General features: G+C 36.3%; 3 protein-coding genes across 10 annotated transcripts; 1 reads left to right on the top strand and 2 right to left on the bottom strand.

The window, feature by feature from the left end:
* Positions 1 to 230: 230 nt before the first annotated feature.
* Positions 231 to 3,256, bottom strand: LOC121782108 (protein SAWADEE HOMEODOMAIN HOMOLOG 1-like). Of its 4 annotated transcripts, none has more exons than XM_042179823.1 (9): positions 3,149 to 3,256; positions 2,482 to 2,567; positions 2,348 to 2,393; positions 2,113 to 2,248; positions 1,965 to 2,028; positions 1,552 to 1,603; positions 1,193 to 1,336; positions 626 to 745; positions 231 to 543 (listed from the first exon to the last, which is right to left on the bottom strand). In XM_042179823.1, the coding sequence occupies exons 1-9, from the start codon at positions 3,200 to 3,202 to the stop codon at positions 490 to 492; spliced, it is 756 nt and encodes a 251-aa protein (XP_042035757.1). In that variant the 5' UTR covers positions 3,203 to 3,256; the 3' UTR covers positions 231 to 489. The 4 variants fall into 4 exon arrangements, with proteins under 4 accessions (XP_042035757.1, XP_042035758.1, XP_042035755.1 ...); XM_042179824.1 differs by adding an exon at positions 2,980 to 3,046 and having other exon boundaries at positions 231 to 745; positions 3,149 to 3,226; XM_042179821.1 differs by having other exon boundaries at positions 231 to 745.
* Positions 3,257 to 14,289: 11,033 nt separating this feature from the next.
* Positions 14,290 to 19,483, top strand: LOC121782118 (histidine-containing phosphotransfer protein 4-like). 3 transcript variants are annotated; one of them, XM_042179838.1, is made up of 8 exons: positions 14,290 to 14,496; positions 15,324 to 17,165; positions 17,999 to 18,052; positions 18,564 to 18,694; positions 18,783 to 18,851; positions 18,931 to 19,002; positions 19,160 to 19,232; positions 19,305 to 19,483. In XM_042179838.1, the coding sequence occupies exons 3-8, from the start codon at positions 18,029 to 18,031 to the stop codon at positions 19,323 to 19,325; spliced, it is 390 nt and encodes a 129-aa protein (XP_042035772.1). In that variant the 5' UTR covers positions 14,290 to 14,496; positions 15,324 to 17,165; positions 17,999 to 18,028; the 3' UTR covers positions 19,326 to 19,483. The 3 variants fall into 3 exon arrangements, with proteins under 3 accessions (XP_042035772.1, XP_042035771.1, XP_042035769.1); XM_042179837.1 differs by having other exon boundaries at positions 15,324 to 18,052; positions 19,160 to 19,181; XM_042179835.1 differs by having other exon boundaries at positions 14,291 to 14,496; positions 15,324 to 18,052.
* Positions 19,484 to 20,702: 1,219 nt separating this feature from the next.
* Positions 20,703 to 24,266, bottom strand: LOC121782102 (cell division control protein 2 homolog A-like). Of its 3 annotated transcripts, none has more exons than XM_042179812.1 (9): positions 24,152 to 24,266; positions 23,421 to 23,429; positions 23,156 to 23,340; positions 22,777 to 22,897; positions 22,377 to 22,550; positions 21,848 to 22,011; positions 21,633 to 21,720; positions 21,500 to 21,553; positions 20,703 to 21,092 (listed from the first exon to the last, which is right to left on the bottom strand). In XM_042179812.1, the coding sequence occupies exons 1-9, from the start codon at positions 24,257 to 24,259 to the stop codon at positions 21,003 to 21,005; spliced, it is 993 nt and encodes a 330-aa protein (XP_042035746.1). In that variant the 5' UTR covers positions 24,260 to 24,266; the 3' UTR covers positions 20,703 to 21,002. The 3 variants fall into 3 exon arrangements, with proteins under 3 accessions (XP_042035746.1, XP_042035748.1, XP_042035747.1); XM_042179814.1 differs by lacking the exon at positions 24,152 to 24,266 and adding an exon at positions 23,913 to 24,122; XM_042179813.1 differs by lacking the exon at positions 24,152 to 24,266 and having other exon boundaries at positions 23,421 to 24,122.
* Between the last annotated feature and the right edge of the window lie 2,757 nt (positions 24,267 to 27,023).

Raw genomic sequence — 27,023 nt, 5'->3', positions numbered from 1 at the left:
GTTTTTAGTTGCAGGCCAGTGTTCGATTCCTAGCTTTGCAGTTTAGGGTGATACATATGGAATAGCATTTTTCTATCATTGGATTTTTCACAATTAGACTCTTTATTATCATATTTCTATCTACTGTAATATATTTCGCACCCCCAATTTTAAAATCCTGGAGTTTAATTATACATCGACATAGGAAAAGACACAAGAGTTTGCTCGTGAGTAAATATATGCAACAATCCTAACACAATCGATGAGACTGAATTCCAAACTAAACGATGTAAATTCTGTTCATTCATTCTACATTTTCTTTAGAATTCTGTGAACCAACTTGTAAAGGCGTCACATAAGCAAAGATCAAAATCATCACTATCAAGTTGAACTAATACGAGCCCGGGACGCGATAGAAAGTGCAGCCAAGAACACGAACATGAAGAAAACAAAACAGGTGGAATGCACAAAGACTTAAAATTTTCGATCTCACGGGAGCTACTATTACTTCTACTTCGCCACTATGGTAGGCCGGCAACATAGTCTCCTCAAACGGACCCTTTCCTATAAAATGGAGACTGTATCATATCAGATTGAATGCACCAAAGTTTAACTTGAGTATGATCCAAAAGTGGAAAGCATTCACCTCTGCATTATCATGTTCGTATCTAATCAAAAAAAGACATCTGCAACCTCTTATATCATGCCATCTTCTTTGAATTTCGAGTACACGAGCATCATAATATCTTGCTTGATCCTGTCTCTCCTGGTTCCAAACATATATATGAGTGCATGCCTTCTAAACCAGAAATGACTTGTTCAATTCAGTGAGTTTTAAGGTGTTGGAAATTTGAAAAGGCCGCGACAGAAATAGGTTTATCAGGATATTTACATATGTATTTGGACTACATGCAGTCTTGTATTGCATTCCAATACTCTGATGGAACAAATCAGCAACCACAGACTATAGACATGGGTTTTCACAGGTTTTCTGCCAGTAAATTCTGGGTCGTGTTTTTATCCTAGAGCCTTACTGTAAAATGAGGTAAACTGACTGAACAGTGCATACTTCTCATTTCTCACTATACCTCTATCTATATTGCTATCCGTATCACTCATACCTTCCAAGCATTCTATTTGTAATCTTGCTGACTGATATGACTTCTGAAGGAACAAACTCCAATAAAGTCCGAAAATATACGAGAAAACATACCTGGAAGCACACTACTAGATCCCCAGCCTTTACGTTTTGGCATTCCGTATGCTCCAAAGCAACAGACCGCACCCTCACAGAATCTCGTGCATTCACCCATTCATCTTCCTCAGATCCAAACCCAACAAACCTTACAAGGACTTCCTGTAGTTAGTTAATGATATCAGACTTTGAGTTGATACATACATACAAATACTTTTTTCCCTCTACTTATATGCATTCAAGGGTGAGCAGAAAAGGCTCGGCCAAATATAAAAGAGATACGTGTAACAGAATGGTTGATATCAGCTTCAGAAATTAACAGCATCCATCTAAAGAAAAAGACTGGTAAGAACGATTGCAAGATAAAAGTAACTCACAGGTTCCCCAGAACTGAAAAATCTGTGGGAAAGAAATGTATCAACGTCATACCTGTAAATAACATCGGAAGAAAATGGTAAATAAGGCAATTGAAAATAAGTGATGAATAATTGTATGTACATATCCAGGTGTTGGTTAAATAGGAAAGATGTTGCTACTTTCTCTCTTGAAATGGATACTGTATTGAGAAACTCTAGCTCTAAATTAATGCAGTCTATGCTCTCAGTTTCATTTTCATATCATAAAGAGCCAGGAAAAGAGTGCTGAACTAGAAGATTCAACAACTTCTGACCTTCATTCCTGTAATACCCTACCCTAATTCAATATGCAAATAATGCGCCCCAGTGACTGATGAAAAATTCAAATGCAGAAATGCACAAAGAGACCCGTCAAACGTTAAATTTAGGCCTACCATGCTCTATCCTTTGAGGACCTCGCTTCAAACTCCAACCTAGATAAATCTGCATCCTCGACTCCTGCCACAGTTACATTGTCAGCCAGGATATAACATGTCAACTAGTCATTTAGTTGGTATTAGACATTTTGTAACCAAAACACACCCTCAGGCATCTTCGCATTTCCATTTGCTTTGTTCTGAGTGAGAGTTTCTGGGACAACAGGTAACTTATTAGCTTCATTAAACGAAGCCTCTCTATAGTGGCCCTGCTGCTGATTTTTCTGAAACCAACTCTGAACCTTTCATATTGCGGAATGACAAAAGTGTTACAAAATTTCATTCAAGTCTAAGAAATCAACTTATGATAGAAACCATCAAGGAAAAGGAAATGATTAAACCTCAATCCACTTTACAACTGGTTTTCCAGCACGGCCTTTCACACGACTGCATAAATGCCAAAGCAGTGAGGCCTACCCCACACAATTCTTTAAAACAGGCAATCTTTAAAGAAATTTTAGAAACGATTACTCACTTGAAAAGTCTTGCTAATTTCTTACAGAACTCATCTTCCAAAGTTTGCTCTTTATGACTATCAAGTAACCACTCCATTTTCTGAACCTGATCAAAGGCATAATATGAGTTCCCCAAATAAGAGACTGAGCATAATTCGACATAAACAATCTTACTAGCCAATACTTCAATCACACCTTATCACACAATCTGAAGCCACTCAAGCATTCTAGCATCCCTAAAAAGTTAGGGCTTTTGAGACCAAATTGGCATAAAAATTACAAATAAATTGGCTCAGCACCACCATTACTTCTACTTGGTTGATTTGTGCCAAATTATACAAACATGAGTCAAATGGTTTTCAATCAAAACCATCCAACTACAATATACACCTATCCTTCCGTCCTGAAATTATAGTCTCCTTACGCTAAGAAAATGTATCTAATGTACAAACAGTTATATACCCTTATTCATCAAAGAAAGTTTTCCAGAATACAAATAATTTGAGCTAATTGAATACCTAAACAGGAAGAACCGAAGAATTATTGGCCAGATAAAAAAGCTTCAACGCCTTGGTAACAAATCAACTTTAAAAATTTCACCGATAACAAAGATCATGAGTAGTGAATACATATTTGGGGATGATATAGGATGGCACATATAACTTGAGAAAATTATAGGTCAAAAACCTCGGATTTGGTGAAGCCGGAGAAGGATTGTCGAAGCCTCGGCCTGAGGTCCATTTGCCGCTTAAAATATCCACGAAAAGGGGTTTCACTCTTTGTAAACAGCCATTTAAAGAGTATACTTTATTTAACAAAGCTTATTAAAACAATAAATTGGGATTATGGTGTGAGTAAAATCAGCTAAAAACTAAATACTCCACAATGAATAAAGCGTAGCACAGTTGGCAACGGAGTGGCAGATCTTGCTGCAATGAACCTGGGTTCGAATCTCACTGTGGGTTCGAATCCCACTGCTGTCGTGTAGTTACTTCCATCTCTTACTTCCATCTCTCAGCCACAATTGTGAGGCCTTGGGAGATGAGCTTCTGACAGCAAGTGAGTTAAGGCATCCCCCTTAACGGGCTACTGCTTACCTTGATTGAACCCCCTCACATGATGTCGAATCTCACTGCTGTCGTGTAGTTGCTTCCATCTCTCAGCCACAAGTGTGAGCCCTTGGAAGATGGGCTTCTGACAGCAAGTGAGTTAAGGCTTCCCCCTTAACGGGCTACTGCTTACCTTGATTGAACCCCCCACATGATGTCGGGCCGGAGTATGGGGACCGTCAAGGTGACGGAATCGCCTTTTTTGCTGCAATGGAATTAGAGAAATTCAAAAGATATACTATTGCTCCTGACATTATTTAGATGAATCGTAATTATATCAATTCTATATCCGACTCTATATGTTACTCCCTCCATCCTATTTTAAGAGTCTCGTCACTTTTGCACATTCGTTTTGTAAAAATCATACTCTCTTCGTCCCACAAGAATATGCATTTTTTCCTTTTTAGTCCGTCCCATAAGAATTGAAGAATATGCACTTTCCAATTTTGAAAATTGTTTTCACTCTAATGAGGTGGGACCTATTATCCACTAACAATACTTTAATTACTTTTTCTCTCTACCTATCTCATACTTTTCCAATTTTACATTAAAATCCGTGTCGAACCCAAAATGCATATTCTTTAGGGACGGAGGGAGTAATAAATAGTTAAAGTGGAGAAATGGTAAAGTAAGAGAGAAAATAATATAAAGAAGAATCTTGTCTACATTATTATCTCTCTTACTTTACCATTTATCCACTTTTACTATTTATTATGATTTTTATAAAATGGGTGTGCAAAAGTAATCGGGATTCTAAGATGGGACGGAGTGAGTATTCGGGATAGTGTATTTTTCTGCTCTAAACGTGCCGAACATAGTTTCAAAATTATGAAATCAAAGCTAGACGATCATAAGCAAATAGTCCTACTCATTAGAATAACATTCCCTCAAGCACAATAAACATTAAACTAATTTCTCAAAAATGATAATTCTTAAAGCATCCGCATCGGTGCGCGATGCAGAGGACGGAGTCCGTGCCGTTGACACGATACTCCCCTGTCCGCCGCTATGCTCTTGCCGCTGGCACGGCTTTGCTCGATGCATCAAGCACGTCCGTGCCACTGAGCAGGCTGACGTAGCGTGACGGGATTGGCCAACGGCAAAGCCGTTGGCATTTTCATTTTTTTAAAAATTGGAATTTAATTTAAAAAATCTTTTTTAAATAAAAAATTATTTTCCCACTTCCGAATAAATTATATCCGTTTCTCTCCACATTTAATTTATTTTTCAATTTTTTCCCCAAAATTCACATTTTCATCTATAAATACTCTCACTTCCACAAAAAAAATTTCCACCACACTACACAATTCTCATCTAATTCTCTTATCAATTCTCAATCTTTCACTCTTACAAAAAAAATATCCAGCTCCGGCGATCACCCCTCCGACTCCCGCGGTTGGAACCACGAATGGTTCGGCTCACAACCATTCCCTAGTCCGGAAACGCAATTCTCGGCCCCTTCTCAAACCAAAGGTTCTCAAGTTCCGGGTGGCTACCGGCCTTACCCGATGGACGACCAAGATGCCCCAGATGGGCGATACGGGTGGGCACCCGAACCCGGATCGGGAGGGGAGCGGCGGCTCTCAAACTCCTCTTACTCCTACTCCTTGTGGAGTCCACACCCCGTACACTCCTGCAAAGATGAATCAGTTATTCAAAGACTATTTGATTATCTCCGAAGATCCGCAGGTTGGCACGAACCAAGCGGGAATAGGTTTTGGTGGCGCGTCTCTCGCCGGTACAATGAAAACCGCCCAGATGGAACCATCGAGCGCAATGAGAGTATGGTGCGCAATGCCATCTTCAGAGCCAACGAAGAAATCCAAAAGTTCCAGAGGTATTACCTCCAGGAAGAACGGTCGGCGGGGAGCGGCAGAAGTGAGTTCGACATCATCAGTGCCGCGTTGGCGACCTACTGATAGGCTAGTTTTCGTCACTCGGAAACGATCACTTTTCGCACTTATTAGTTGAATATTTGCATGAAAAAAGATGTTTTTTGGCAGGGTATGGATCATTAAGTTCGGAAGCTGCTTAATGAAGGCGTGAAAAGGAAAACATGCAAGAAAGAGGGCAAAATGTGAAAAAATGGAAGAAAGAAGGCAAAGAAGACTCAAACTGCCCAAGCTGTTGGACTGGCCAGTTTGAACCTGACGGGAAAATGACTAAAGCCACTTCCACACACTTATGAAGGATGTATCCCACTTGCTACACACGCCCATTTCTTCCCTTGGAAAGTAAAAAAGAAAGGAAATATCTTTTATTGGATATATGTATTAAAAATACTTAACTTTCGAAGGACAAGAACCACTAGTCACTTTACCACTTAGCTTTAGTTTAGTTTTAGTTTATTCTCTCTCTAGGAAACTTTCCTCTCTTCCTTAAGAAGAGAGATTTCAACTTCAAGGCTGCCAAGATCTTTGTTCACCATGGGTTGAAGTAGTAGTAATTTAGTTGTTGTGTTTATTTTTCTCTAGTTGCTTGTTCTTAACTTTGTAGTTCTTTTGCATCAATCTCACTCTTAGTTATTGTTGTTGTTCTTGTTTTAAAAGCTCATTTCAAGTAGTAATTTCTCTAAGTGTTTGTGTTTAATGTGCTTTAAGTTTAGCTTTTGTTTGAATTTCGGTTTTAGCTTGTTGTTTAGTTCTAGTGTTGGTTATGTTCTTGTTTAGTTAAAACTTCTTTCAAGCTTTGAAAATCAGTTTCTCAAGCATTTTCTTTTCACCATGTTTAAGTGTTCTTGAAGCTTCTTTCATCATGTTTAAGTGCTTTAATTTTCAGCTTTTCATTTGGTATTTTCAATGCATGTTTAGGTAATTTAATTGATGATTTGTTGTTTCTCTTGCTTGGTAGTTGTGTAGCAGCCAATTAGTCATTCCTCTCACTTAATTTTCGTGCCTTTAGTGTAGGATTAGTGGTTAAAATCAGCTTTTAGAAGTCAAGTGAAAGAACCATTAGTTGTAGCCTTTTATCCAATGGTTTTACACTTTTGGGTAATAGGAGTTAGGAGACAAGATGTACACCTTTTCCATCACTTAGCTTTCACTTTAGAAAGCCTTTTAGCTTAGTTTATGTTGCTCCTTTTACTTAGTAAATTTCGTGACAAAAGCTGGTTTCTTTCCTCTTGTTCCTTTTATTTTCGAAAATGTTATTTTACAAAGTTCTCGCCACTGTTCTGATCTTGCTGCTAAACTGCCCAGTTTATCAACTTGCCCAGTCTGCGTTCCAGTTTAAATGCTTTCTTTTACTTGCATGTTATTTTCACTTTTAGTTCCCAATCTTAGCTTAGGTTTTATCTGCATTTCGTAGTTTAGTTCCCACACCCAATTTAGAGCGTGGCGGCATCGCCAAAACAAACTCTCAAGTGTTGAAATACATAACGGATACGACCGTTCCTCGTGGGATCGACATCCGACTTACCACATACTAATTAATAGTATTTTGGGAAGTGGGAACGTATAAATCTTGTTGAATAGGAAGGGACACGCGCCTACGACACGCGTGCGAAACCCCGTCCTCTCAAATGGCGCTGTTGCCGGGGAACGGTGTTGTTGTCTTGTTATGTTTTTCTACACTTAGTGTATATAGTTTTTGACTTGTTTTTGTTGTTGTTGTTTTTTCTCTTTTTCTTGTTTTATTTTTTAGTTTCAAGCAGGTCCTCTTCCCTAAACTTTCTGTTCAATATTGAAATTGTGAAGACGACGAAGAGACTACGTGAGGAAGGTGGTTTGAGAAGATAAGCTGGGCAGTTCTTCGAATTGTCCAGTTCCACAGAATGGCCAGTTTGAAGAGTCAGAAGGTTTGGAGGAAATCAATTCAAGAGACAATGATGAGAGTGGTGAGCCATTAAAGGGCAACATGGATTATTTCACAGATCCTTACGATCATGGATGGGGTGATTACTTTGAATGGACCAATCCGAACCAACAATATGAAGGTCCAACACCACAAGTACATCACCAAACTTTCCAAGAGTCAGATGGAAATCATGTTTATTGGCCTCCGGATCAAAGTGATTTTTCTCCGTGTTTCCAACCTCAAGAATTCAGCCAATATCAATCAAATCATCCGCCAATGCCGCACAAGTGCTTAGAAGAAATGATGGAGGATCTAATCACATCCCAACAACTCATGCAAAACAATTTGCAAGCCAATTACAATGTGGTGCATGAGATGCATGACGAACAATATGAGCAAATGATTAGTCTTGATCATCTTGCACGCCAAATGACACAATTGGTGACTTGCATCAATGATATGCGTGGGAATGGTGGAGGAATTCCGGCTCAAGTGCAACCACCAAAAGAGGAGAATATTGATCACATTACCCTTAGGTCCGGGAAAGAGTTGAAAGCTTCATTCAACAATAACTCAAACAACGGACCGGGTGAAACATTGGAACAGGGGCTCAGCTTGCCAAGTGCAGCACACTGCTCAAGTCAGGAGACAACTTGGTTTGAAGATGAAGAGGATAGCGATGAGGAGATTGAAGAGAATTTCATCATTCAACCTGATGGGCCTACACCCATACCTTTGAGACCAGAAGAGGCTATCACAAAGTGGTGCAACAAATTGGAGCATGCAAAGTCTTCCAGCAAGCTGCCCAATCTAGGTGAACTGCCCAGTCTGAGGGCAGAGGATGAATTGGGGCTATCAGAAGTTCGACCACAGAAATTGGAGTTGAAGCCACCCGAAAACCTCAAGTTTGCCTACTTTGGTGGAAATGAGACTATCCCAATCATTATCAATAGTGAGTTGGAAAATGGCAAATGTGAGAAGTTGATCAAAGAGTTGAAAGGTCTCGACTTTCTTGAAGCCGAGTTTTTCCAAGATATGTATCTGTTTCCCTCCATTGAAGAACAATTTGAGCTCGAAGGACTTAGTGAATGCAAGTTGTTCAATACTGAAGGGCTTGGAGATGAGGAGATAGAGACTGAAATAATGACTTGGTGCAAAAAGAGGGATCACACAAACCCACCCGAGAGATGTAAACTCTTCGATCCTAAGGAACTGCCCAGTCCAAGAGTGGAAGAAGAGTTGCTACCGTTGGAGATGCATCCATCTAAATTGGAGCCAAACCCATTTCCTTCCAAACTCAAATATTTGGAAAAAAAATGAGACCATTCTCATGATCATCAACAGTAGCTTACACAAGAGTCAAGAAAAAGAGCCAATCAAGGTTTTGAAGTGGCATAAGGAGGTGACCGGTTGGACTTCGGCCGACGACATCATATGTATAAGCCCCGATGTTTGTGTGTTTTACATGAGTTCAGAGAAGGGTTCCAAACTCTACAGTGATCCTAAAAGGAAGTTGAATGCTTCTACTTGGAAGGATTGGAAAGCAAGATTTGATGACGATTTTTTGGAAGAACACATGTATCCTGCCCAGTTTGTTGAGCTGGGCAGTCTGGATGCCATAGTGGGTAAAGTAGTCGAACCTGAAGGAACCGCCAAGCCAGCACATGAGCCTAGGATCGAAACCCAAGGAGGCAGCTGCACCAGCTCCGCCACCACCTATCGCATCAGCCCATACCCCCCGCTTTGTGCGGGGAAGGTGATTTCCATCCAACCCTCTCTTTTATTTGTTGTATATATTTGTGGAATGTGTGATGTATGTGTTTACTTAAAGTTTTTTGGTGTCGTGGCCTTGTCGGCCATGTTTTGCATGTTTTGTGGCCTTGCCGGCCCTTGTGAATGTTTTGTGTTGTTAGTAATCTCTCTCTAAACATTTGGTCTACTTGCTCTCGAGCAAGCAACGCCCAAGTGTGAGGAGGGGGTTTGTTTTGTGTTTTTCTTGGTTTTCTAAGTTTTATGTGATGTGTTTCCTTTTCCAACATTTTAACCAAACTTGCTTGAGGGCAAGCAAGGTCTAAGTGTGAGGAGGGGGTTTGTTTTGTTGTTCGACCGTGTTGGTGTTGTGTCGTTTTCGTAAAGTGTTTTGTTTTATCTTTTTCCCAAGCCTTGATGTATTATTTGGTAATGATCCCCTATTGAGAAAAAAAAATTGACTTGTTGAATTGTAGCAAAAAAAAAAACGAATTGCTTTGTTCTGAAAAATTTATTCAAGAACTTGTGGATTTGATTGAATGAAGTTGAGTACGATGGAAATGTGAAGCACTACCACTTGCATAAAAGCCCATAAATGGTAAGGTTCAAAGCCTCAAAGTAGAACACTTTCTACATGTTTTCGAGCGTGAAATGACATTGCATTGCATGATAGTTGATATCGCTTGGTCACTATGGCAGATAGAGGGCACTAGGAAAAGCCAAATTGAGCCTTATTCTTTGTGATTACATCAACCAAAAAGAGTTACCCCTAGTTGCCACTTTGAAACTTTGAGCCTAAATTTCTTTTCAAGTTCGAAAATGGTTTCCCTCTTGTGCAAAATAAATGTGCTTAGTTGCTCCTACATAATCACCACCTTTTGGGAAAGAGATATCAATTGTGAATGTGAAAAAAAACAAATCTACCTCCACTCACCAAAAAAAGAAAAAAAAAGTCGCTATCATGAAAAGAAAAAGAGGAAGAAAGAAAGAAAAAGAAAAAACAGAAAAAAGAAGGGAAAAAAATGAAGGAAGCTAAACAAAGAGAAAATGGCAAGGAAAGAGTGGGAAGGTAGATCGAAGAAGAAAAAGAAAAAAAAAAGATGAAAAAGAAGAAGAAGAAAATGAAGTGCATCTCTACTGTTGGTTTGATTGTGGGTGATTATGTTTGGAGTTTCTAAGTATCCCTTTGGAGAATAAGCACAAGTTTTTTGTTGTACTACACTCACTAGCTTAAGACCCCTAGGATCTAACCGATAATATTTAAATGGTCCCAAGCCCCATTACATCCCGTGCAAGACCTCTTGAGCTACATGTGATAAAGTGATATCTCCTTGATTGCATCTTCGTCATTATTATTGAGAGAATTGTCCTTACATTTTGAGAGGGATAGGGAGTGAATATTTTGCTTGTGATATGTGCTTAACTATCTTGATGAGACCGACGGTTGGAACCACATTGTTCGATGAAGAAAATTATGTTTTAAAAAAATTATGTTTTAAAAATCTGTTTTGAGCTTGGTTCTTGGGGGTATCATTACGTTTTTCATACAACTTGCTTGGTTTGTCTATCATGTGTTTCTCGAGTCGTTGTGTTTGTTTGTGTTTAGTAAATGTCTTTGTGTTATATTTTGTTTTAGTTAGTGTGTGTGTGTTTGTCTAGAAAGTAGAGGGGAGTGACTTAAACTAGCAATTGAGTAAAATGTCCAACTACATACTTGGGACAAGTATGATCCAAGTGTGAGGAGGTTTGATAGGCTAGTTTTCGTCACTCGGAAACGATCACTTTTCGCACTTATTAGTTGAATATTTGCATGAAAAAAGATGTTTTTTGGCAGGGTATGGATCATTAAGTTCGGAAGCTGCTTAATGAAGGCGTGAAAAGGAAAACATGCAAGAAAGAGGGCAAAATGTGAAAAAATGGAAGAAAGTGTAGGAAGAAGGCAAAGAAGACTCAAACTGCCCAAGCTGTTGGACTGGCCAGTTTGAACCTGACGGGAAAATGACTAAAGCCACTTCCACACACTTATGAAGGATGTATCCCACTTGCTACACACGCCCATTTCTTCCCTTGGAAAGTAAAAAAAGAAAGGAAATATCTTTTATTGGATATATGTATTAAAAATACTTAACTTTCGAAGGACAAGAACCACTAGTCACTTTACCACTTAGCTTTAGTTTAGTTTTAGTTTATTCTCTCTCTAGGAAACTTTCCTCTCTTCCTTAAGAAGAGAGATTTCAACTTCAAGGCTGCCAAGATCTTTGTTCACCATGGGTTGAAGTAGTAGTAATTTAGTTGTTGTGTTTATTTTTCTCTAGTTGCTTGTTCTTAACTTTGTAGTTCTTTTGCATCAATCTCACTCTTAGTTATTGTTGTTGTTCTTGTTTTAAAAGCTCATTTCAAGTAGTAATTTCTCTAAGTGTTTGTGTTTAATGTGCTTTAAGTTTAGCTTTTGTTTGAATTTCGGTTTTAGCTTATTGTTTAGTTCTAGTGTTGGTTATGTTCTTGTTTAGTTAAAACTTCTTTCAAGCTTTGAAAATCAGTTTCTCAAGCATTTTCTTTTCACCATGTTTAAGTGTTCTTGAAGCTTCTTTCATCATGTTTAAGTGCTTTAATTTTCAGCTTTTCATTTGGTATTTTCAATGCATGTTTAGGTAATTTAATTGATGATTTGTTGTTTCTCTTGCTTGGTAGTTGTGTAGCAGCCAATTAGTCATTCCTCTCACTTAATTTTCGTGCCTTTAGTGTAGGATTAGTGGTTAAAATCAGCTTTTAGAAGTCAAGTGAAAGAACCATTAGTTGTAGCCTTTATCCAATGGTTTTACACTTTTGGGTAATAGGAGTTAGGAGACAAGATGTACACCTTTTCCATCACTTAGCTTTTCACTTTAGAAAGCCTTTTAGCTTAGTTTATGTTGCTCCTTTTACTTAGTAAATTTCGTGACAAAAGCTGGTTTCTTTCCTCTTGTTCCTTTTATTTTCGAAAATGTTATTTTACAAAGTTCTCGCCACTGTTCTGATCTTGCTGCTAAACTGCCCAGTTTATCAACTTGCCCAGTCTGCGTTCCAGTTTAAATGCTTTCTTTTACTTGCATGTTATTTTCACTTTTAGTTCCCAATCTTAGCTTAGGTTTTATCTGCATTTCGTAGTTTAGTTCCCACACCCAATTTAGAGCGTGGCGGCATCGCCAAAACAAACTCTCAAGTGTTGAAATACATAACGGATACGACCGTTCCTCGTGGGATCGACACCCAACTTACCACATACTAATTAATAGTATTTTGGGAAGTGGGAACGTATAAATCTTGTTGAATAGAAAGGGACACGCGCCTACGACACGCGTGCAAAATCTCGACCTCTCACCTACCAATCCCAACATTACAAACCGTTCAAGTACCTCAGCGCTTGACATGAGGTTCGCCATCATCCGAAGTATAAGGAAGGCGTATCATCCTCCTCCAGCAAACGGTCGAGGTCGGTATCCCTATCCGACGCCGGCGAGGATGAGGTGGCTAGCCAGCTTGCCGGAGCTAACTCGGGTAGCCCCGACGCCGGCCCGAGCAGTTTCCAACACCGGCCGCAAGGAAGGAAGAAGGCGACGGCCAACCGCCGTCGCGCCGCAACTCCATCTGCCCTCGCTCCCTCTCCCTTTGTGCCACCTCAACCCCTCACCAAATCGTTGTGGACCCTTTTGGCTCAACTCAATTTGGGCGATACGTCTCGGATGACTCCCGAGCAATTTGATTTACATTTGGCAATGATACGAGGTCTTCGAAAAACATTGGAGATAGGGCCAGCGGACTAGTCTTCCACGGGGGTATTTTTTAGCCTTTAATTATGTAATTTTTAATTTGTAGGGATTTAATTATGTATTTTTTATTTTTTAGATTTTAATTATGTATTTTTTATTTTTAAGGATTTTAATTATGTAATTTTATTTTTTAGGATTTTAAGTTTGTAATTTTTATTTTTTAGGATCTAATTATGTAATTTTTATATTTTAATGTATTTCTAGTAATTGAAGTATTTAAATTAAATAATGGAATGGTGGGACCCTTGAGCATGTCCTTGCGGAAGAGCATGAATGTGGGTATTGTGCTCTTGGGAAATAGTAAGAGGTAAAAAATTAATAAAAGTGGGTTCGGGCCCATATCCATGCTCTTGCCAAAGAGCATGAATGTGAATGCTCTTATGATCAGCAGAACACATAACATAATCTCATCAAACTATACTCTTACTAAGCATAGTAACTTATAATTTAACTTCAAACATTCTATCACAAATATGCCCAAACAATATAAAATCCACAAGTTCACCATTTAATTTTTAAGGTAAAAATATACTATTACTAGAAAATGTGTAGTACTATTTCTCACAAAATAGCAAATGAAAATTGATTCATAGATGTAAAACAAAATAGGATATTGACCTTTAATAGCATGGAATTTTCAAAAAGTTGAGTTTTTCCCACGAACTTTCAAATTGGCAAATAATATCACAAACTTTACCCGAGTTTGTTATTTTCCACCAGTTAATAAATTTTGGCTATATTAATGGATTTAAGAACAATTTTTGGAGGGTGTGTTTCAAGAAAAACTACCCTCAAAGATTGAAGAACTGAACTCTCAAAGTTTTTGTCGAGAAATTACAAAAAAAAATCCGCAGTGATATTATTTGCCGAAATTTTTTTGTCGTTGGGAAATAACAAATTAAGGTAAAGTTCGTGATATTACTTACTAATTTGAAAGTTAATGAGAGAAATCTAACTTCTTGAAAGTTTCATAATATTAGAGGTCAATATCCTAATAAAATAATAGATTAAATATAGAATTTTAACATATGACCCAATCAATTCATTTAACTAATGTCATGAGCAGCAGAGAAAAACTTGACACACGTGATAAAGTAATATAGTGTGAAAAAGACACTCGTCTAGGTATAGGGCTCTGGGAAGGTCTGTGTGACAAAGTCATCGAGGCAAAATATAGTGATAATTTAACTTAATCGCAGTACTATTCTTTTTTGCTTCAAAGTCACCTGGATGAGTAGAATATTTTTTCAATTATGTAATTTCTCGTTCTAATAAAAATTTACTCCAGTATTTATAAATTAATTTAATTATGAGTTACTTACTATAATTCATAGTAGTGGTATGATAAAAGTTACATTATCAACATAACACGATTTATAAAAGTTACATTATCAACGATTTCTCGATTAGTAACAACAGTCGATTGCTCTTCATCAGATTGAAATAATCGGCCTAATTTCGCCTTTTATTGTAATCGATTATCATCATCCCCGTAGAATCTGCAACTCTTTAGGTTTTCATGCTAAGATTTTCGCCGAGGAGCTGATGTTTCTGCGGAGACGACTGTTAAACGGTATGCGATTATTGTAGGCTTTGTAGCTCAATAGTTGGCGACACGCTTTTTGTTTAGCTGAATTTTGGTATACAACGATGAGATTGTTGTTGATGAGAAGTACAGGTAAGTGATTATTGTAGTTCAGTTGTAGGCGACTCGACTTTTTAGCTGAATTTGGTTTGCAACGATGGCATTGTTGTTGATGAGAAGGGGGAAATAATAATTAGCGTTAGTGTTTACTGTTGTTCAACAGCAGACATCACGATTTTTCAAGCTGAATTTTGGGTGAGATTGTTGTTGATGAGAAGGGGAAAGCAGTAAATCTGAATGTTGTGGATTAAACTGTAAGTGACTATTCTAGTTCAACAGTAGGTGACACGCTTTTTTTAGCTGAATTTTGGTTTACAGCGATGAGATTGTTGCTGATGAGAAGGGGAAAATAGTAATTCTGAATATCGCGGCTTAAATGGTAAGTGATTATTATAGTTCAATGGGAGACTGGGCGACGCGATTTCTATATAGCTGGGTTTTGGTTTGCAACGATGAGATTGTTGATGATGAGAATGGGGAAAGAGAAATTTTAATATTTTGAATGAGATTGAGGTTATATGAAGTCAAATATGCTCATGTTCACCCCTTATTGCATGGATGTTATTCTTTAGTAGGTTTTTGGGGGACGTGTTTTGTGTGTAATTGGTTAAGTTCAAGAGGATTATGCTGTCTTCCTTCTGTAAATTTTTCTCGTGAATTTGATTCGTTGGTTCATTGTGATTTAATCTCATAGATTTAAAGAATCGAATTGAGTTTTTGGCCAGCCTATAATTCATCTCAAATTTGACTTGCAGAAGAGATGATATTTTTTCCAGCCTATATTTTGGTATGATGAATCTGCAGGAGTTCTGCAAGCAAATAATTAGATTTCAGTCCCAAAAACCCAAAGCCCAAATACGATGGAACTGATTTTCCTTTGTATGCACCGAGACAGAAGTAGGTTTGAGTATGGCTCCAAAGAAACATCTCGTACAGTAGCTTGGGGGAGTAAAGTTTTGGAATTTGGAAGCTTATTGGATGCAAAGGAATATTTTTTACACATTTACTTTTGAACATTCGTGAAGATTATCACATCCTCCACGGTTTCTTATCAACAACACACAGGAAAACGGAATCCATCTGTCTCTACTGAATCAAAACCACATTCTTATGGATGCCTTAAAGCATTTTTTTCTTTAAAAAACCTGCTTTTGTGACCACTCATTCACATCAACACGTGGACAGAGTCTGCAGATGGGCTAATTATTCATGGAACATCTCTCAACTCCACTTTCACTTTGCACCTTATGGTGAGTATTACAGGAAGCTTATCCAAAGGTAAATTCACTCTCTTTCTAATCATTAGATTAGTGAGCTTTTTTTTTATTATTCTTTCAGAATCCCTCTCTCCTGAATTCCTCATTATTAGATGTTTATTCCTCCAGTTAATTGTTGGTTCATTTGCCTAACTCTTTGAATTTGAAACATTTTTGCTTATTTTAATTTCATCTAGTACCTTGACAATGATATCTGATGTGTTTCAATTATCTATTCGTCATACTTGCTTAGAAATATCTATGCTACCACTACCCTAGCCATATACAGAATCTTTTTGGGGAGTTTAATAGAATAGACAAATGTGGACTGTCTTCACTTATTATTGACTGTGAGCTGTCTTCACTTATCATTGACTGTGGGTTAGGCAGGTTTACCTCTTAGAGTTTTTTTCATATCTGCACTGCCCATCAATTGCTAGGGATAATTCTGTGCTGGTTTTGAAGATCAACAAGCTTTTTCGTGGAGCCATACATATAACCACTCTTATTTATTTCAGTCTCGACGTTGTATTTTACATTCACATGAATGTGCATAAGCTGCAACACATTTAAGTTTACCAAATGGTACTAATAGTGCCAGTGGATACTGACAAATCTTTTGAAGGCTTGCTGTTAAATGATTGCAATAAGAGTAAGAATACTATGTTTTTGCTTAATTTAGCAAGGGAATTAGGCGACACAACTAAGAAATTGTGATATTTTCATTGATCCCTTGGAAGTGGCACACAAGGTATAATAATTTTGTGGAAAAAGTTATAAAAAGTCATATCAGCTAAAAGTTGTATCCCAATTATTAACAAACACCTGAGTAACAAAAGTTTGATGTGGATAAGAACTCCTTGTGACACAACACACAAGCGTCTGAATATGAGCGACTTGAGGTTTTTTTTCGCTAGTTTCTCTTAAGGCATCCACTATGATTTGATTGTTGAGCAGAATGATCGCTCTAGCATATAATTCACTAGTAGCACACTTATTATGCTGAAATGTCCTTATATAGTTATCCTTAACACCTTGTTATTTTTGGTCTTGTCTTGGCTGCCTCAAAGCATCATTTAGTACAGTTGGATACATTGATCTTTTTCCTGCCAAAACAACTATTAGTTGAATTCACCAATTATATGTAATTAGTTCTATGCAAGAAAGACATGAACTTGATACTAATCCAGTGAGTTTAGAAGAGAGATTAATGCTGAATTTTTCTTCAAATGTGGTGTGGGTGTTGTGTGGTATCATTGGGATTTTGGAGGGGGAGCAAGAGGGGACCAGGATACGGAAACTTTTTAACTCTGAAGGGACACATATTGCTAGAATCTGCTGGTATGACAAAAACCTCAGCTGTAAGAATATTGTGTGTGCATGACTTTGTATGTGTCTCACTCGCACAGTTTCTTTGTTTCCAAGTCTGACACACCTACTTTGATATTTTGGGGGCGTTCACTTTCGCTGATAGGATTTGATGAGAAAAATATAAGTTAAGCTACCATTAACTTTGATAGATTGATTAATTCCAAACTTTTTTGATCATCTAATCTTTCAAATAGTCCAGTCAATAAATACTAGTAATATAAGTATAACTAATTAAGTTTTCTTATTAATATTATTCCAGATTAAATTGCTAAAATATAAAATTATCCGATATGGAAACTATAGCTTATGTATCTTATATAGTATGTATGTGGTTTGTTTATGAAAAAAATAGTCATTATTGACCTCAGTGTCCCCATATCCATGCCATAGGGTAGCTCTTCATTAAATTATGTCTCACTATTTAACATGTAAAAATTGTACTTTCTCTTTAACACATTCAAGCCATGTTTCCTGAACTTGTTAAGTAAATATGTTTCCAAATCGCTTAGAGTGATGGTGTATTTTGCATATTTTTTTCAATATAATTTCAAATGCTTTTTTTGGACATCTCAAAACAACTGCAAGATGTTACACAGTTTTGAAACCAAGATAACCCACACTCTAAAACTACACATGGAAATGGGGGGACCTTCCTTGGATCTTTTTCTCCATTTATGCATCAATTTTTTCACCTATATATAACGCATGCAACCATATGCTCTTTTCCTATTGAATCCAGAAATACAATCTTTTTTTTTTATCTTTCACTTGCTTCTTGCTGTTTCTTTTTCATTACAATGGAGGGTAATCAACTGCCATGCCAAGCTTCCTACATGAGAAATGCTCTATTCAGTCAGGTTAGTTTCTCCTGTATGGTAGTAAAATATTTTCTTTAACGAAGTTTGGTAATTTTTTTAGCCTGCCATATTTGGAACATATATGAACTTATTTGGAGCTTCCTACATTGGGAATGCTGTATTCAGTTAGGTTAATTATCTCCTTTAAAATGGCAAATATATTTTCCTTCTAAAGAAGTTTGGCAATGTTTTTAGCCTGTCATATTTGAACCATATGAAGTTACTATTCAAATGAATTGTTGTTGCATATTTTCACGTTAATCAACCTTTATTTTATTTGGCCTTTCATATAAAATTCCTAAAAGTGGAAACCATCCCCATAAGATTTTTCTCCTAATACAATATTGAAGAACTGTGGTGCTATTATCCGAATTCCCAGCATTAAGTAACTACCTTTTAAAGATATTATTTAATCGATCAATAACTTCAAAGGTGTTGCATTTATATTCCTTCCATTTCTCATTATCAATATCATTGCTGCCTCCTTAGCTAAGTGTTGCTTCTCTCTCAGGGATATCTCGATGATCAGTTCCTTCAATTGGAAGATTTGCAAGATGAAGGTAATCCTAACTGTGTGGAAGAAGTGGTCAAGCTATTTTACTCAGACTCAGCCCGCCTTATTCAGAACATAGAACTGACACTGTAAGTTGAAAAATTATATCATTTTCAGATTCTACCTTAACTGTTCGTCATTGAAACAGTTATTTTACATCGTTTATCTTTCGTTCAGAGAAAATACTCCCTGGGACTTCGAGAAACTGGATAATATCATGCATCAGTATAAGGGTAGCAGCTCTAGGTACGTACATGATACTATTACCTTATTTTTCCTATTCATTTATGGTGTCTATATGATCATACTCTGCCCGAATCTGCAGCATTGGTGCCAAAAAAGTCAAGAAGGAATTCACACAATTTCAAGAATACTGCAAAGTTGAGAACATTGATGGGTATTTTTGTTTCCCTTAGGCCTTCCCATGTATACATGCCAACTTTAAATGTATGGCCATATTTTATAATAATACAGATTACAGGGTTTTCATTTATTTAGTGTTACTTACTATTCTGATTTGCAGTTATAAATTTTATAACTATTGTGATTTGTAGGTGCATGAGAACATTCCAAGAGGTAAAACAAGAGCATGCATCTCTGAAGAGGAAGCTTGAGAACTATTTTCAGGTCTTCCTCATTGTGGGTTTGTGTATGTATATGTATATATCTATTAAATGTGTTTTCTTGTCGTAATTTCAGCTTGTAAGAGAAGCTCGATAACTCGCTGGAGGAACGACGTTGCGAAGATGATGATGCCTAATAAGTGAATGACTGTTATTACTTGTAGAATGGAAAACTTTTGACTAAATAAGAGAATGTTGCTTTCTGTAGAATGAAGTAACTTTTGACCAGTCGAATACGGATGATCAGTTTCCGTACATTCTTGTGTCCGTTCCAAATTTTGCTCGTCTTTAAGAGCATCTCCAGTGGGCGGACATCCACTAGGACATCCCAAAAACACCTCCTGCCACGTCACTAGGACTTCCCATCCCACTGCCATGTCACTAGGACATCCCCTCCTATGTCTGCCCTTCCCACTAGGACATCCCGCAATAAAAAAAAATCATACATTTACAAATAAAACAATTTACATTTACGGAAATAAAATTCGACGAGCTGTATATATAGAGTTTAAAAAATTAAAAATTAAAAAACGGGACGTCCGACCGGACGTCCGACTGGACGCCACAATGGCGGACGTCCGCCCGCCCGTCGCGCCGACGTCCGAGGACACCCGACGTCCTCACGGGACGTCCGTATCCGACCCTAAACGCCACAATGGCGGACGTCCCGGTCGCCCGTCGCGACGTCCGACCGGATGTCCGACCGGACGTCCGCCATTGGAGATGCTCTTACATAATTGAAATAGCAATGAATCTTTAAACAATTTAGAGTCTTGTCCGGCATCAGCTTTATAAAGATCCTACTTTCATGGGCAAAACAAATTTTAATAGAAGTATGAAGATTCTTGGACACTAGAAACTTCACTATTCGATTAATATCTAAGATGGCCCATGTCACATATTCCATTCCGCATGAAGAAAAAGTTTCTTTCAATAATAAAAGAAAGAGACTTTTAAGGCATTTTTTGTGAAGGCCCAACCTCAACATTACTGGAAAAAGGAAGAATAATTGAATTTTAGAGAGATGAATCAATGAATAGAGTTTAAATAATTTTAAATCTGCTCCACAATACACAAAGATGAAAAGTGAAAAGATAATAAAATAAGAAAGAGAACAATATATATATATATATATATAAAATTGTTTATTATAACTCCATATATGAAAACGATTTAACTATGGAACGTTTAAAAATGAAAAAATGACTCAAATATAGTTGAATATAGAGGGAGGGCATGACTTAGAACAAGAGTTGCCGATCTCAAACAGAAATATAACACCAATTCATGCAACCAAAATCAATAAATTTATTATTGAGTTGCAATTTTATTATTCAAGTTTAAAATTTTGAAACATCCACAAGATAAATGTAGCACAAAAACTAGTATATATGTCGACCTTATTAAATCCATGATATCATGATTCCCAATAAAGCAGGTTTTGAACATACTATAGTGAAAAATGGCATATTTCTTAAGATAAAGAACCAATGCATAAGATAAAACTTGAAGCAACCAAAAGCAAACCATAATATCTACTACAGAGCAAGGCAAAATCTAAAACGTCTTAACAACCGATCCTACAACCAACCCAACAAAAATGAAGCAATCACAACCACACAAGGAGAGCGATAAGCAAGTGAAAAAGCGAGCTACTGTTAAGTCCAGAGTGGCTTTGCCCCGAACAACCCAAGAAATTGAAAACAGGTAACATTACCCGGATATCATGCACTTAATAAATATACATTTGCACCGGGATGAGGATACTGCCTTATTAAGGGACAAAGTCGATATCCTTGAAGTACTCGTGCGCAAGAGCAGTTCTTGCGGTGATTCTTTTGCTAGGATCCAAGCAGAGCATTTTCTGCAAGAGAGAAACAATGCATGAGTTGTCTTAACATCAATTATCTTTTCTTTGTTTGTAAAACATGCATGCTGCTAGTCTTCGTGGACGTAAAATCAGGATGCCTGTCTCGTACGTAATCTAGGTGAAAATTAAATTCAAAATGAAAAATGAATGTACAAGAATTCATGCCGGTGATATCTAAAGGCAAACCACTAGTATATTGCAAAACAAATTTATGGTAGAAACTAAAAAGGAAGGATTTAGTGATGTAATCTTTATTTAAAGTTCTAATACTATATGAAGAAATAAGAAAGTTTACATTAATATCATTCTACGCAACTCAACGAGAAATGCAGAACATCTTTACAAGAATCATCCTAAACTCTAGATGACTCAAGAAACATCTTCAATGGAAATGAACTTACACGAAGGAGGTCAAGACCAGATGAATCAAGATTTGGTACGACAGTTGCCAGATCCTGCAAATAGAGATATCCTTGAATATACTGATAGATTGGGAGAAAGACACTGAAAAGGTAAAAACTGCAAACAATATACCTTGGATGGCCACTTTGGAAATGATGATTTAAAATCAGGTAGGGATGTTACTCCAGGCCATGTGTCTTCAGTTGGGGTACCCATGACCCTTCATTATGTTAACACATAATAAATAGGCAACTCTGGTATGAATCTTAATTATAAAAATGAAAGGCGGAACAAAAAAGGAAAATTTGATGATTGTGAAAAATAATTTGTTGTTTTAGATGTATCACCTAAAAATTTTGAAGAGTTCGTCAATTTCAGAGTCTCCAGGAAACAATGCATGCTTGTTTACCATCTCAGCAAATATACAGCCTACGGACCACACATCAACAGGAGTAGAATAGTGCCGCGAACCAAGGAGTATCTCTGGAGCTCTGTACCATAAAGTCACAACCTGCAAAAGAGATTGATGGTTGAGGGAAAGAAAAGGATAAGAGATCCTTTCTCGAGTCGGTTATAAGATGGTCGTATAATGCAAAACTTCTAGACCAGTTTTGTTAGAGATATCCACAGCCAGTGACTTTGGAAAGGAATAAGGTCATTACAGGACCATAGATAGAATAGGAGGCAGTTTGCAAAGGTCTGGTTTGTCTTGTAGTCATGTTTTAGAAGATCAGGTTTTTCTTGTAGTCATGTTTTAGAAGATCGGAAAAAATTCTCACAAGTCACAAATAGACTCACAGTCAAGGCTGCTAGAATAGAAGTTATTATTCAGGTAGAAAACCCTGCAAATATAATATCAGGTTGTGAAGCATTTACCTCATGTGTAAATGTCCTAACAGGAATACCAAATGCTCTGGCCAGTCCGAAGTCTGCAAGTTTCAGTGCATTGGTCCGACGATCTATTAGTAAGTTTTGAGGTTTCAAGTCTCGATGAAGCACACGATGAGAATGACAATAGGCAAGTCCACATAGTATTTGGTACAGAAACGCCTGTAAGAGTAAGGGTGAAGTCCACTTAGTGATTACAACTTACAGGAAAAGTATTCACGAAACTGTAAGAATTATTATAATTTATGAATAAACACACATATTGTTATTTCTTTCTAAATCTCTATGTGATAAATTTCTCCTCCAGATGCTTGCATGGTTCGAAATTCAACTTTTAGATCTAGCAGTCTTCCATAGATAAAAGATAAGGCAGACTGAAGTCACTCACTTTTATCAGACGAGGATCCTGTGAGAACTCTGGACAAGAATCCATGTGTTTCTTCAAATCCAAGTCCAGGTATTCAAAAACCAAATACAAACGCTTCTCACTGTGAACCACATCATGCAATCTGCAACCAAGCATTCGAGGAAGTTTAATGCATGACTTTTGGTAATCAGAGATAGCTACATTGTATAATGAAGCAAAAATAAGGTTATCTGGAGTATAATGTCATACGGATGAAACAGAACTTTCAATGAGGTTACCTAAACAAGATAATGGCATACATGTGTGCATCTAGTTTCCTAGTGTCACATTTTCTTCTTTGCAATATTCTTTTGTGACACTAATTTGCTAAGAAGATAAACCATTTGTGTTTTAATCACACCTTACGATATTTCCGTGCTGCATCTCTTTCAAAAGAGAAATCTCTCTGATGGCAGTGCTTGGCACCCCCTCATCCTCTTGCTCCAGCCTGATTTTCTTCAGAGCAATGGTTTCATTAGTTACACGATCACGGGCTTTGTATACCACTCCGTATGTTCCCTCGCCAATCTTCTCCACTTTTTCATACTGCGCCGTTAATCTTAAAATATCAGAACTCATTACACACACTACATTATTACACAGAAATTAGGGAGAACGATATTTACCTGCTCCATCTGTCACCGTTAATTTGACCCACAGTCAGTCGCCGAAAATGTAAGGAAGGACAAAAAGAAATGTCAGGACACGAAGCACTGTATCTACAAATTCTATTTGTTCCACAAAGTTTAGTAAATAGGAGTATCATACAATTCTTAGGAAAACATTGATGAAAGCACTATGGTAAACTACATTCAACTCTTCAAAAAATTTAACTAGATCTGTGATCTAAATCAATTGACAAACAGCAATCACACATACACCATCGTGAAACAAATTCCATATCCAATGCAGACATCCAGAATACAATGCCAGCAAAAAAACAAACAGATACGGCATCGACGCACGCCACAAGTGAAATTCCGGCATAGAAACTACCGAAATAGCACAAAAATGAGTAAAATCAACATGCATTCTCCCCGTTTCGAGAAATTGACACAAAAATTAGAGTAACTGCACAAATCAACCGCAAATCAATACGCAATTCAGTAAACAACAACCGATTGGTATGAATCACCGTCGCATCCACCGATTCTCCGGTTAAGATACACAGACAAGATCAATCAGAACTAATCAGTCAAAAAGCAAGTCAATAAAAAAATATATAAAAAACACAGGAGCATTAAAAAAATCATATGATGACAAAAAAACACAGTTAACTGAGTTGCATTTTGATTAAATGCAAATGATGCAAAATCAAGCAGAAAAAAACTAGAGAAATGATGGCGCTAGTACATACCAGAGATCGATGAATTGCGGAGAGAGAGAAGAGTAAAAAAAAGGAGGGAATGGGTTGAGTTAGTTTAGCGCAAAGCAGTTTCACCGAAAGAGAGCATTCATATCGCATAGGGTTGGTCTTTATTTATTCATCTTTTCTCCATTTTACAGTTCATCCATTGGTTGAACGATTTGACCACAGGTAAGTCAAGTCACTTTCTTTGCTTTTCCTTTTTTTCATTTCTATCAATTTTATATATTTAAAATTTATTTATAAATACTTTAATAATTTTAAATAAAAAGATTAATTTTGAAAATTTGAATACGTATCTGTATAACATTAATTAGATGTACGCATAATTATTTGAAAATCAGACTGAAGATCATGCATAGATCATCATAACTTTCAAATTAAGCTTTTTTATTGTTCTCTTAATATAAATATTTCATTTTTTAACAAAATATATTCTCATTTTTTCTGTTTTTGTTTCCCATCAAAATTAGTGACTGTTATTTTTATTTATATCAATATGTTTTTATATTCTAGTCTTAGTTTGTTTTCACTTTACCGTATAGAGACAGTGTGTGCTTAAAATATGATGTGATGTTAATTATGCTGACAAATAAAAGAAAATTAAATATAATAATATTTTCTATTATTATAAAAGATAATTGAAGTCTGAACCACTTTTTATATCATCAATTAATTTTAAAATTTAAGTAGATGAATTATTATGGTATCGAAATTGATATCCGATTAAATAGCATTCTTCATGTCCCATAATAAAATAGTAGATATTTGGAACAACACAAATTTTAATATATAATTAGTAAAGTAAGAAAAAATTAATTATATTATTACTAGTCAAGAATGAGACTCCTCTAATTAAAAAGAAAAAATATTTTTATGAGACTATATTTGAACTTTAAATTTGAGCGAATTCAATAAATTTGAGCAAATTGGTAGAGGGTTAGTCCAATTTTATATAAAAAGGCCAAAGTTCACCTTGAAAAGTTTGGACAAAGATTCAATGAATAATCAATAACAGGCCTGCGCAAGGCCCATTACAAGTAATTGGTGGCCAAGGTTCTTAATAGTTATTTCCATAATTAACAATAGTGAGTTATTTTTCGTATGGAATCATATTTGAATCCTAATTTTACAAAATAAATACCAACTGAGGTGGGCTTTGGCTTTGTCGTTAAAAATGAGAATTCATTCATTATGAGGTGCCATACTATTGGTAGAAAAATACATATTCATTGTCCGGTTAATATTATTTATTTGTTCATTTCTTCATTTTACATATTTAGTTTGATTCTAATATACTAAAAATGATATTGACATTTTAAGGTATTATTAAGACTGCCTGTTGTCCGAAGGAAACTAAAACTGCCCGTTGTCCGTCTTCCTAAATACTTAATACTCCCTCCGTCCCCTACTGATTGTCTGCTTTGATTTGAGCATGGATTTTAAGAAATGTAGAAGAAAGTGGGTTGAAAAAGTTAGTAGAATATGTGTCTCACTTTTATATACTATTAGTTTTATAATAAAATGCGACTAGAATGACTTAATGAGTTGGTTGAATGTGTGACTTACTTACCATTTATGATAAAAAGTGAAAATGGACAATTGATAGGGAATGACCGAAAATGACAAAAGTGGACAATTAATGGAGGACGGAGAGAATAAAGATTTTGTTTAAACCCAAATATGCCTTAAAAGTGAAAAATAGTGGAGTAATGTATAATCTACTAAATTAAATTAAAAGTATCGTTTAATAATCTTCAGTTCATATCATTTACGTAACAATTTTACAAAACGGATTCCCGAATCATATATAATTACAACATGATGATCATGTAAACCATTTTTCACATCGGGTAATATTCAAAGAATCACATATAACTTTATCTACACTTATATTTTTCTCAATTAATCTAATATTGCCTTAAAAATTATTATATAGTAGTGAAATTTGATCCTCCAACGTCAAAATTAGGGGTGGGTAGGTACGGTATACCTTACCGAAACCACCATACCGTATACCTTACCGTAAATTCGGTATGCGAAAAAATCATACATTTATCTTACCAAAATTTTCGGTATACCGAACTTCGGTATACCTTATTTTCGGTATGGAGAATTTTCATACCGATATCGTACCTCATTTTTGGTATGCCGTACCAAAGTTCGGTATACCATACTTTTGCGGTATACATTACTTTCAATATCAATGAAAATTGAATATTTGAGTTTTTAGAATAATATTTATATTTTATAATAATTTAAATAATATACGGGGTATTAAATACTAATATATTTTATTCATATTATATTATGTTTCACAATAAATTTTATAATTTAAAAATATATAAAATACTTTATATATTATTATATTCATATTTTACGGTATATACCTTAAGGTAAAGGTATGAATCAAGCCATATATCTCGAGAATCACATTGTTTCTATAGTGGATTTTGCATTAATTGACAAAATTCTTAGTTTGCATCATTTTATTTACAACTTATATCATTACACTACACTATTAATTATGTGGAATCTACTCTCCACTAACAATACCTACACTACCATTTATATTCATCTCTTTTACTTTACCAATTATAATTAAAAATCGTGTCAAACCAATGTTCATATTTTTCAGGGACGGTGTGAGTATAATAAGTTGCCATGCAGCGTTACTCATAAAAGTCCGATTTGTATATATTACTATCTTCGTCCAAAAGTAGATGGTACGCGTGAGTTATGACACGTGATTTTAGGAGATACTAGTTGTTTTTTTCGTGTAGCACTAGAAATATCAACTCTAATCTCTTGTTTGATTTAACATAAGTATGCAGGGTAGGTGTACAGGTTGGTGGTTATTTGA

This window comes from Salvia splendens, chromosome 20, assembly GCF_004379255.2.
Source record: "Salvia splendens isolate huo1 chromosome 20, SspV2, whole genome shotgun sequence".
Taxonomy (NCBI): domain Eukaryota; kingdom Viridiplantae; phylum Streptophyta; class Magnoliopsida; order Lamiales; family Lamiaceae; genus Salvia; species Salvia splendens.
This window is presented reverse-complemented; position numbering and strand designations above follow the sequence as displayed.

What these genes read in the sequence shown, in the direction of transcription:
- LOC121782102 (XM_042179812.1), bottom strand. Translation starts at nt 24,259, where the DNA reads ATGCGATATGAATGCTCTCTTTCGGTGAAACTGCTTTGCGCTAAACTA. An exon ending in AGGATCCTCGTCTGATAAAA is followed by an intron (nt 22,551 to 22,776) that starts GTGAGTGACTTC and finishes TTACTCTTACAG; the next exon opens with GCGTTTCTGTACCAAATACT. An exon ending in GAACTCTTCAAAATTTTTAG is followed by an intron (nt 21,721 to 21,847) that starts GTGATACATCTA and finishes AACATAATGAAG; the next exon opens with GGTCATGGGTACCCCAACTG.
- LOC121782118 (XM_042179835.1), top strand. Translation starts at nt 17,870, where the DNA reads ATGCATCAATTTTTTCACCTATATATAACGCATGCAACCATATGCTCT. An exon ending in CAGAACATAGAACTGACACT is followed by an intron (nt 18,695 to 18,782) that starts GTAAGTTGAAAA and finishes TCTTTCGTTCAG; the next exon opens with AGAAAATACTCCCTGGGACT. An exon ending in AAAGTTGAGAACATTGATGG is followed by an intron (nt 19,003 to 19,159) that starts GTATTTTTGTTT and finishes TGTGATTTGTAG; the next exon opens with GTGCATGAGAACATTCCAAG.
- LOC121782108 (XM_042179821.1), bottom strand. Translation starts at nt 3,202, where the DNA reads ATGGACCTCAGGCCGAGGCTTCGACAATCCTTCTCCGGCTTCACCAAA. An exon ending in TTTTCAGTTCTGGGGAACCT is followed by an intron (nt 1,337 to 1,551) that starts GTGAGTTACTTT and finishes AACTAACTACAG; the next exon opens with GAAGTCCTTGTAAGGTTTGT. An exon ending in ATCTAGTAGTGTGCTTCCAG is followed by an intron (nt 746 to 1,192) that starts GTATGTTTTCTC and finishes GTTTGGAACCAG; the next exon opens with GAGAGACAGGATCAAGCAAG.